Genomic DNA, 11,447 nt, shown 5'->3' with positions numbered 1-11,447 from the left:
TTCCCCCCTGCCGTATCCGATTAAATTCTTAGAACAAGCAGTTAGTAAAACCTTGACATGCTATCTTGAGGACAACCATCTGCTGGATAGGGACCAATTTGGTTTTCGTCCAGGCCACGGCACTAAGACAGCCATGGCAACCTACAAATGCGTGCCGACAATGGGAATTCTACTGTCCTAGTGTTAGTGGACATGTCGGCCGCATTCGACAAGGTGAGCCACACAGTGCTGGTGGAAAGACTGGAAAAGATAGGGGTGAAAGGACGGGCTTTACAGTGGTTATATTCCGATCAGTCAGGGATACAACAGGTTGTGACCATGACGCCGTTCACTTCCAGCAAGTCTCCAGTACACCACGGGGTGCCGCAGGGCTCTGCGATTAGCTCTATTCTTTTTAATGTCTATTTGCGCCCCCTGTTCCCAATTATTAAATCCTTCGGAATTGACCTGGTCAACTATACTGACTACACCCAATTGGTGTTCTCCCTGGAAGGGAAACAAGTGGTGTCCATGGACACGTTCCAGGAATGTATGTGTCAGACTGTTGGATGGCTCAGGAAAAATTCATTGCAATTCAATGGGGGAAAAACAGAGGTGGTATACTTCTCCAGTACCAGAATGTCTCAACATCTACTGTTGGAGTTCAAGCTTACCCCCGAGGATAAACCCCTGGCTCCAGTCAAAATGGTGTGCAATTTGGGGGTCTTGGTGGATGATAATCACCAAATGGAGTCACAGGCTAACAAAACTGTTACCGTGTGCTTCTCCCTGCTGCACATGCTACAGCAGATTCTTCCGTTACTGCCTAAGGACACTCGATCTCTTGTAGTAAGGAGTATAATTTTGAGCAGACTGAACTACTGCAACTCCCTGTTATAAATGTGGGGCACATATATTATTGTGTTTCCGGGGTCCCGCGCATGGGCGGGAATATTCTTTATTTTTTGTATTTTTTATTTTTTAGAAAATAATTTCATTCCAATTCATCCATATTGTTTAAATATAAAAAAAAACACATTGTATAGTTTATCTAGCAGAGAAATGCAAAAAAGACCAATACGAATAGATTACATACATGAGTCGAAAAGATACTAATAGCATATTAGGAAGCAATACATATCAATTAAACAGGGACTGAGTGGACCAAGCCGTGATAGGAGACCAGATCTTTTCCCCCCGCATTCTGGACTTAAGCCCCCTAGTAGCATAAATCGCTGTTTCATAGTTATAAACTGCCAGGAACCTAGCAAGCCAGTTTTGGAAACATGGAGGATCTTCCTCTTTCCAACGAGTAGCCAAGAGAATGCGATATACAGCAGAGCCGATAAATAACATTACTACCTCGCTGTGGTGCAATCTCAAAGTACAATCATATCCCAGCATAAAAATAGTTGGCGATTCCGGCAATTCTCGTCCAAGCACCTCCCTCCAAAACTCCCAAATCATTTTCTTAAAAAGCCCCAAGCTGTCACATTCGTAGAACATATGCACAAGCGTCGCAGGTCCGCCTTTACACCTGGGGCAACGGTCGCTGTCATTTTTCCCCCAGGCATACAACTTGGCAGGTGTATAATAGAGATTATAAACTGTTTTGTACAGCTGAGCTCTAAGATTGGTGGAAAGCAAGAATTGGGAGGCCATTTTCAATACCTTGTCTAGGTCCACATCTGGATTGTTTAATTTGCTAGCCCAGGTTGCTTCCGTACGTTCAATATCGTCAGGTGTGTTAGCAAGTAGTGCATTATAAAATGTCCCTATTCTAGAAGAAGATTTTTGAATATCTTCCAATAGGGGTATTATGTTCCAGTTTATGTTGGGAAGCAGATGATTAATGCTGGATCTAACTTGAAGGAATTTAAGATAATCGCTGCTGGGTATAGAATATTGAGTCTGGAGGAAACTAAAATTAAGTTTTTTCTCAGAGCCTAGAAGATCAAAAAGAGAGGTAATTCCATAACTCTTCCAATTGGCAAAAGTCCCATCATTAATGTTCTGCGAGAAGAGAGACGATTGCCAAAGTGGGGAGTATCGGGTGTATTTAGGAATTTGCAAAAATGTTATTTTAGTCCAAGCTTTCCAAGCCCCTGTAACAATCTTGAATTTGACCTTTTTATACTATCCAGGATCGTAGTGTCTGAGTAGGAGTCCTCTGGCTTTAGAGCCAAGGGCCAACTGGTATATTGATGGAATGTCGGCCCCTGCTTCATTCTGTAAAGGACTAACCAAGGGGGCAAATTGCTGAATATATGCAGCCCAATAGTATAGGAACAGTTGAGGGATAGCCAGACCACCTCGATTGTAAGGGAGAGACAAGTATTTTAGTGATCTGGGCGGGAATATTCTAATGCTAATGACTATTGATGAGGATCCCGTGGAAGAGAACTTTCCTTTTGTCTGAGTTGACCCCTTTCGTCATTCAGATCCACGTTAAATCAGGGTTTAGATTTGGTTTGCCTCAATTGTTTGAGTGGAGCTACTTGGTCTAAGACCTCTGCCATTTTTTAGTTAAAGTGTGTAGTGAGGTCATCGGCCGTTCATGATGAGGGCTGGAGTTGAAGATGGGCATGAATCCTGGATTTCAAGTTCGGGTAAAGGGACTTCTTTGATGTTTCTGGTCCAGTGTTTAGGTTTGTCATCACAAATAGGTAGGTGGCCGACAAGTGTGTCAATCTTGAACAGAATGCGGTGGTGGTCGGACCAGACAATGGGAGAAAATCGCTCTGAGAGAGACCAGTTCATTGTTGGCAACGATCGCCTCCAGTGTTGCACCTTTGATGTGAGTTGGCTTATTGCAGAGTTGTTTGAGGTTGTATCTTTCAAGTAGGTTGGATAGGTTCTGGACAGTGGAGTCTTCTGGGTTGTTCCAGTGGATATTGGGAACACCGAGGAACACGTCTTTTGTGTCGGTCATGGAGAACAGTGTTATTAGGTCTGGTAGTTCTTCGGGGAAAAGGGTACACTCTCCAGGAGGATGGTAAATGGTGTGGAATTTCAAGGATGAGGGGCCCTTGGCAGTGAGTTAGACACCCAGGTATTCAAACGAAAGGTATTCTGCAGGTTTAAGTTTTTGCTTTTCGGGTGCCCATCTCCCCTGCGCCTCTTTTCGTCTTTGATTTTGACGCATCCCAGGTACTTTCTGATAAAAGTGACGCATTCATTATTTCCTATGGACTGAACTATTTTGAACCTATTAAAAGGGATATCTTTGCTTGTGTATTTTGGATGTTTGTCATTTTGGTCTTGTTTTATTCAAATAAATATTAGCTATTTTACTTACCAAGTGTGTTATCTTTTTGTAGGGTTTTCAGTATGTTAATTTGTTTTTATGTGCAAATGCTTTACACATTGCCTCGGAGATAAACCTGATTGCTCATGCCAAGATAGCAAGCGGGTGAGCAGGGCTCATCTTATCTGTGTGATCTCTTACCATGACTAGAATAAGTGTTCCTACTTGGAAAGGGTACAAACCACTGCCAACTAGAGACCCCCATTTCTAACAGATATGTGATGAAATACAAATGGAAAGTAGGGAGGCTTTGAATTTATTCATTTTGTACCTCACCTTCATTAGTTACTTCATTTTCATCCAGGTAGATCTCAAATGCATTACATTAAATTTCGAGATGGTCACCTCTGCACCACTTCACTGTGTGATCTTGCATTTTCTTTCAACTTGTGGTCATAAGGCCAAAAAGTTATGCACAATTTCCTGCATACGGAAAATGATCCCATTTGTGTTACATCTTTGAGAGCTCACAACTGCGTCTAGCCTCTGCAAGGTGATAATTGTAGCTGGTGCTAATTCGGAAGAATAGGCCATGGAAGACTCTCCAGTGGGCTTTTCAGTCTCGTTTGGAGCCAGCACCAACTTCCTATATGGATCAATATCCTGGGGAAATTATATGAACAGATTACATCTCTTCTCCTTAGTCCAAAAAAAAAAAAAAAAAAGAAAACACTGTCTTGGATCCAACACAACCAGCCTTTAGACCATTTCATGAAACAGAGATGGCTTTAGTCTGAATTCTGGATGAATGTAACTAGATGTTTGATGAAGGAAGAAGAGCAGAGCTACTCTGCATCTCTACCTCCTTCTATACCATCTGACAACACATAATTAGACTTGAAGTTGGTACTCAGAATAAAGACTTGGCTTCTCTGCTGGCTACAGGATAAGAAACAGGCAGTCAAAGTGTCTTCCATGCTCTCTACTTTTAAACCAGGGGAAAAGGGTGTGCCTCGGGGCTCTTCGTTAAACCATACTTTCACACCTATGTAGCTCTTTTGGCCCAAATCAATCATTTGGCTTCACTTTCATAATATATATGGATGACAGATAGTCACACACACACCCTGTGGGGAACACAAACCCTGTATGGGAAAAAAAATGAAGCAACAAAGACTAAGATTCTTAACTGTGGTCAAACTGAACCAGCAATACAATAACACTCAAACCATGTGTCACAATTGATTCCACATTAATTTCGCTGGTTTTTCAAAAACACAATTTGAAGTTGTATAAAGCTTTTATTTTTGTAGGTGAACAAAAATGTCTTCCCTTTTTTGGCGAAGGTTTCAGCAACAAAAAAGAAATCCCAGATATTAGTGGCCAAGTGCGCGGGAAACCGTATTTACCAAATCAGGTTGGAATTTTAACCCTCTTTTTGGACCTTAAGTAATGCTTATGCATCTCCACTCCCTTCCTCCCCAAGAAATACAGAAATCCACATCAGTAGATAATTCGAAAGGTGACAAGGTTTACAGTGCAGTACTGCAAATGATGCTTTCCAAATAACTGACATTCAATATGCTTCTCTGAAATGTGATCTTGGATGTCCCTCTTCCCATGTTTATGCAACCAATTCCTTACTTACTAAATCCCCCCCGTGGACCGAAAATGCAAAACTATCGTAGCATGGAGATGTTGCAAATCTTCTCTGTGGCAAGCAGTATACATTAACAATATGATTGCTGCAGAACAAAGAGCAGTTTCCTTCACACAGTTTCTTCTATGGAATCAAATGACGAAAGACGTGGATTTCTGTGGCCAAGTCCCATTTTGTTCCACTGTGCATCTATCACTCTCACAAGACAGAATTAAAGCAGAACCCTTTCCCAATCAGTTCCACTCTGCATCAGACGCTCCAGAGCATGGCCACGGCCTTGGTGATGCCCACATCATGATAGTTGAAGTAGCAAAGACCTGCGAACGTCAAGGCCGACAGAGCGAAAAGGCCTGTATTAGCCACTTTGACCAAGGTGTCCCCTTTCACATAGTCTGTCACTGACTGTCCAAGACCCCTGGAAAATAAAGAAAAAAGGACACTCAATAAGGGGACAACATCTATTCTGACAACTAATTTAAGTCTAAGCATCCAGATTTTACATATTACATATTTTTTAGATTTGTCGGTAATAACAATTTAACAAAGTAGGAATACTAATGTGCATTAAGTTCAACAGGTCCATAGTTATTCAAAGCTACACAATATACTCTGAAAAGAAAAGGTACAGAATGAATGTAGACCATATACCTCCCCGGTGTGGAGATACAGGTTCCATAGTTAAGTTTATTTCAACAGTTCCCATCTCAGAAAGCCTCATGGTGCATATTTGGGAGATAGTCCTTTCAATCAAGCCATGGTCATTTGGCATGTAGCCAACAAAAAAGTGAAGCCATCACACGTCTGATGGATCTTGAAATGACAGCCACATAACTTCAGAAATAACACACTTGACTAAGAATTACGTTAAATGATCTGTATATATCTATATATCTATCTATATCTATATATCTATATATATATATCTCTCCAAAGTACCCAAACATACAAGGAGCACCCGGACCTCAGCTGCACACAAGGAGCTTTAAATGGTAAGCACACCTCCAGCACAACAATTCCTTTCACTGTTCAAACTGCCCTGGATGCCTGACACGTTTCGAAGTGTCCCCACTTCTCTTCAGAGGCTTTGGCAGTTTCAAAAGCAAGAAGGGGTGTGGTGCCTCAAGCGCTCCTTCATAACTGCCGAAGCCTCTGAAGAGAAGTGGGGACACTTCGAAAAGCGTCAGGCATCCAGGGCAATTTGAACAGTTAAAGGATATTGCTGTGCTGAAGGCGTTCTTACCATTTAAGGCTCCTTGTGGGCAGCTGAGGTCCGGGTGCTCCTTGTATGTTTGGGTACTTTGGAGAGTATATATATATATATATATATATATATATATATATATATATATATATATATATATATATATATATATATTCCGCTCAGTGGGGTTGTCCAGGTAGCGGGTAGCACCCGAGCCTGCGTGCGCCTTCCCCAAGGCGTTAGTTGGTATGGGCAGTTGCGTGCTTGTTATAGGCCCGACGCGTTTCGGAATTTTTTTTCCTCATCAGGGGCCAGCAGTAAAGTGCACGACGTCTACCATCTCCCTGTATGAAAACACGTATTGTGCTTATGGGAGATGTAGTCCATATATCCTGGATGGATGCACTTACAAGTTACTGCTCGTTCCAAAGGCTCTAACATGAGGCCCCAAACATCACTCCTGTCCTCATCCGTCACGCAGCTCCACTTACGAGACTCCTTGGATAGCGGGTCTCGTGGCCCCCGTTTCTTCGGGGTGGTGCTACCCAGCGGCAGGACGCCGCTAATGTATTCCGCTCAGTGGGGTTGTCCAGGTAGCGGGTAGCACCCGAGCCTGCGTGCGCCTTATATATATACAGCTCAAGGTTTCCACCAGGTTTACCAAAGAAACCACGCACTCCAGGGGTAGTTCTCAGATGTTTTATTTTAAAGTTCGCAACAGAAGCGTTTCGGCGCTCCGCCTTCCTCAATGTTACAAACATTGATGGTAGGCGCCATGTTTTTAACAGCGTTCTCGTGTGATTTGGTGGCAAAAACAAACAAGGGACTGAAATCCTACACCATATTGGATGTTGTTCACAATATACATCACGTATTGTTTCAGTACATTAATAATACCATAGTGGCTTTTCTACTTAATTCTGCCACTATTTATGCTCGAATTAATCACAAGCATAATAATAAAATAATCAAAACTTATTATGCGCAAAAATTAAATGTGTCAATTGCGCATACATTACTGCAGTCACGTTTCTACGCCGTGTATCGGCTAAGTTGTGTCGGCGTAGTTTGGGTTTACAGAATTGCACGTATATTTTTGAGCAACTAATACCATCTCCAAGATTTTAGGACTGAAGCTGCCAACATCTTCTCTAGTGACAATTACTACACCATCTTGGAATTACAAACCCAATCTTAGAATACGCCGTTTAGCCATATACTGGCGTGATCATTGTACTTTAACAAAACCAGTGACCAATTAAAATAATCAAGCCGTGGATCGGCAAATCTCCCTTGACTTACAATTGTTTTACCACAATCCTAATTATCATTAATCCTAAACATATTACGTTAGTTCAAGAACTTTCACTGTGGAAGGATTACCTTAATATCATACTTCAATTAATCATACATTTCAAAGTATTTGAGGATATTTGAAAAACTACACAAATTGTTTCCTTCTCGGCAACTATTTCCCCAATGTCTCTATAAGTTGTTTTACATAAAGTTCATTGATTATACAATCCAGAAGTTCGTATGTCGGTTAGGTTCATTGTTTTTCTATTAGTGTTATACAGAAATACAAACCTACTTCAGTCCATTATACCTCTGTTTTTTATATACTTTGAGTGCTTTGTATTTAAAATCCAATATGAGATGCCAGTTCTTCCCCTGCATTCAAACCATTGGGGTATTTGGTCATTAAGTCTATAATATATCGAGACTCAAGTCTTCTTAGCCTGTGTAGTCCGTCTCCCCCCCTGAGGTTCTCCGGTATATAATCCAGTCCAAAATATTGGAGTTGATGTCTACTGCTGGAATGTTTGTCCTGGAAATGTCGGGCGACAGGATAAGATTGATCATTTTTATTGATTGCCCTTAAGTGTTCTAAAATCCTTAGTTTTAAGGGTTTGATCGTACTCCCGATATACATCAGTCCGCAAGGACATTTGAGACAGTATACTGCATAAGAAGTATGGCAGGTAAGGTATTTGTTGATTTTTTTTTTACTATTCCCGTATTTGGTATCTCATAGTTTTTCACTCTTTTGCTGTGTGCACAGGCTTTACAGTGGTGACATGGATGGAAACCCTTTAAATCAGCGAGTGTGTTAGATTTCCTTTCAATTTTCTTTAAATTACTTTGGACCAACATGTCTTTTAGAGATCTGGATTTCTTGAAGGTTACCAGAGGATAATCAGGAATGTCATCTTTGATGCAACTGCCAATTCTTTCTGAGCATATGTTTCAAGAAGTTCGCTTCTGCCGAGTATGGAGTTACCAGCCGGAATTTACCCATTTCGGTATTTTCATCAATGGAAGTGCGATTCTTGTCCACCAGTAGATTTTGTCTCTGTAATGCATTAACTTTATGAAATGCACTTTGTAGGGTGGCCATTGCATAACCTCTCTTCTGAAATCTACTGATGCAAAGTGATGCTGCAATTTTGAAATCTGAATCCCTGGAGCTGTTGCGTTTGAGCCCGAGTAGCTCTCCATAGGGAATGCTCTGTATTAATGCAGTTGGATGATTGCTTGTGGCATACAATACTGAGTTCCCCGCTGTGCTTTTGCGGAAAAGAGAGGTCTCTATCTTGTTATCTACTATGAACACTTTTAAGTCCAAATATTCCACACAGGTATTGCTTATGGAGCCACTGAAATTCAGATTCTTGTCATTCCTATTGAGGGCGTCAATATAGGCCTTGGCAGTATATTCCGATCCTTGCCAGATTATGAACAAGTCGTCTGTGTAACGACACCACTTGATCACACAGCCCCTCTCACCATCTACCTTCAGCGACCTGGGCACCTGCTCCTCCCACCAGCCTACGAATAGGTTCGCATAGCTGGGGGGCAAAGCAGGTACCCATCGCAGTTCCAGATATTTGTCTGTAATAGGCGTCCTCAAATAAAAAAAAATATTAAGTAAAATTCCACAAAATTTGCCAGCATCTGATTATGTTCCAAAAACCTCAGTTGTCTCTTTTTGAGGTAGTATTCCACCGCTTTGATGCCTTTATCGTGACGAATGCATGTATATAGACTGGTTATGTCTAATACTAACATTCTGAAGCTTGGATCCCATTTGATTTGTTCAATTTTGGACAGGAAGTCCTTTGTGTCTCTTATATAGGAATCCAATTCCTGTACCAACGGGCTGAGAAAGTGATCAATAAAGGTGGAAAGATGTTCGGTTAAGCTGTTTTGTGATGAAATGATAGGTCTGCCTGGAGGGTCAGTACTATTCTTGTGGATTTTTGGAATGTGACAAAATGTTGGTATTGTCGGATTGTTGCTTCTTAGGCACCCGTCTGCGAGTGCTCCCGAAACTTTATCCAAAGGTCCAAGCTTTTAGGAGTCACACGACAGCTTCCCACTTCCTCTGCATTCTGAAATTGGGTAAGGTAGCCCTACGCGTTTCGAGGCCGTCATGCCTCTCATCAGGGGCTAGCTATTGTTTGTCACTGGTGCACGGAAATCTCTTATGGGCATGCCTCGTTAATTGAAGAAAAAACCCTTTTTGTGGGCCGCGCTGAAGCGCTACGATAATTGAAGCACGCTGGGACTTGTAGTCTTTTTAAGAGTCATTGTATTGCCATTAGTGGGCTCCACGCACCAGCATTAAAACATTTTGTCTTTAGGATCACGAAGTAGAGGCAAACCTTGGTAGGTATTTGGTCCGCTGTGCTGTTCGTGTTGGACTTCGTTCCAACTTTCAGCCTTGTTAGTCTTCAACAATGGTGCTCTCCTCACGCCGGGACAGGCGTGCATAACATTTTTATCCAAAGGTCCAAGCTTTTAGGAGTCACACGACAGCTTCCCACTTCCTCTGCATTCTGAAATTGGGTATGGTAGCCCTACGGGTTTCGAGGCCGTCATGCCTCTCATCAGGGGCTACCTATTGTTTGTCACTGGCATCTATAGCTCAGAATGGTTGGCATGTTTCAGCCTGTTACAAGTGCCACCAGAATGGACTTTTTTAAATTTGTAAGAAAATTCAAACTTAGAAAGCTATTCTTGGTTAACAAACAAAAGGCGCGTAAACCCCAAGATACAAACATGGTGGAAGGCAGCACTTTGTCAGTAAGAGAATATGAGTTGCAATGTGATCTACAATTCCTCCTGAATGAAGGAGACCTGGACAATATCCAAGAAACAGTAGATACAACAGTAACTAATATTCCTGGCAACACTTTATTCAAACCCAAAACAACGTTTAACCCGGTGATGGCACATGATAATATCGATGTGTTCAGTGACCTGGTTATATCAGAGTTGAAAAAACGTAACAAAAAAACTGTTGGCAAATAAAAGAACGCCAAAGCACAATAATTCTTTCGGTAGCCTAATGAAAAAACTTCAGGACGATGCAAAAACGGTAATTAGGCAATCGGATAAAGGGGGCAATATTGTCCTTTGGCCTCTGAACCTATATTTGGAGGAAGCACTGAAACAACTAGGTGACAGAAAGTGCTACAGCAGATGTGATCGACACGTATTCAAACAAGCGTGGGACAAGTTGAACACAAGACTTTACTCATGGAGAGGACAAGGGCTCCTGAGTGGGGATGAATTGAAATTCTTAAAAACTAATCATCCCATAATCCCGGTGTTCTACTTGATTCCTAAGATCCATAAGGACAGTGCTAGACCACCTGGGAGGCCCATTATTTCAGCACGTGGAGGGACATTTGAAAAGGTGTCCAGATATATCGATCATTTTCTCCAAGAGTTTGTGAAATCCCTGCCATCGTACATCAGAGACACTATGGACTTTTTGCAAACAATAAAATCAGTGGTGTGGAGTACAGATTATCCACTGGTCACACTAGATGTCACTGCTCTCTATACGAGCATCAACCATGTAGATGGAGTGAGAGCAGTCAAATATTTTCTGAGCAAAAGACCAGTGTGCATGTTGGAGCATAACACCATGTTGGTAGAGATGTTGGAAATGTGTCTTAACAACAATTACTTTCTCTTCCAAAATCAAATGTTCCAGCAATTGCGGGGAGTAGCAATGGGGGCCTGTTTCTCGCCCAGTTATTCATGTCTGCACATGGGGCTGTGGGAGGAGCAGGTCCTGGGCAATGCCTATAGTGAGATCATGTCTAGCAAAGTTGTATCGTGGTACAGATTTATAGACGATTTGTTTATAATTTGGAGGGGGACAACGAGTGAAGCGGAACAGTTCATTAGCAACATCAACAGAAATGAATTGAATTTAAACTTCACAGGTACTATCAGTGACAATAAGGTCAACTTTTTAGATGTAGAGGTTTATGTTGAAGAGGGGAAACTGCAGACCAAATTACATCGCAAAGAGACTGCAGGCAATACAATCCTCCATGCCTCTA

The 11,447-nt window shown here is 41.8% G+C and overlaps 1 protein-coding gene across 1 annotated transcript in view; it reads right to left on the bottom strand.

The window, feature by feature from the left end:
* Positions 1 to 4,513: 4,513 nt before the first annotated feature.
* The window catches only part of SDHD (succinate dehydrogenase complex subunit D), a 129,729-nt gene continuing 122,795 nt past the window's right edge, over positions 4,514 to 11,447 (bottom strand). The window contains exon 4 of the mRNA XM_086956978.1: positions 4,514 to 5,301. Coding sequence (XP_086813104.1) covers positions 5,136 to 5,301 — 166 coding nt within the window. The 3' untranslated portion in view covers positions 4,514 to 5,135. The remainder of the gene's footprint in view (positions 5,302 to 11,447) is intronic.

The sequence above is a fragment of the Lissotriton vulgaris genome, chromosome 2_1, assembly GCF_964263255.1.
Source record: "Lissotriton vulgaris chromosome 2_1, aLisVul1.2, whole genome shotgun sequence".
Classification (NCBI taxonomy): Eukaryota; Metazoa; Chordata; class Amphibia; order Caudata; family Salamandridae; genus Lissotriton; species Lissotriton vulgaris.
This window is presented reverse-complemented; position numbering and strand designations above follow the sequence as displayed.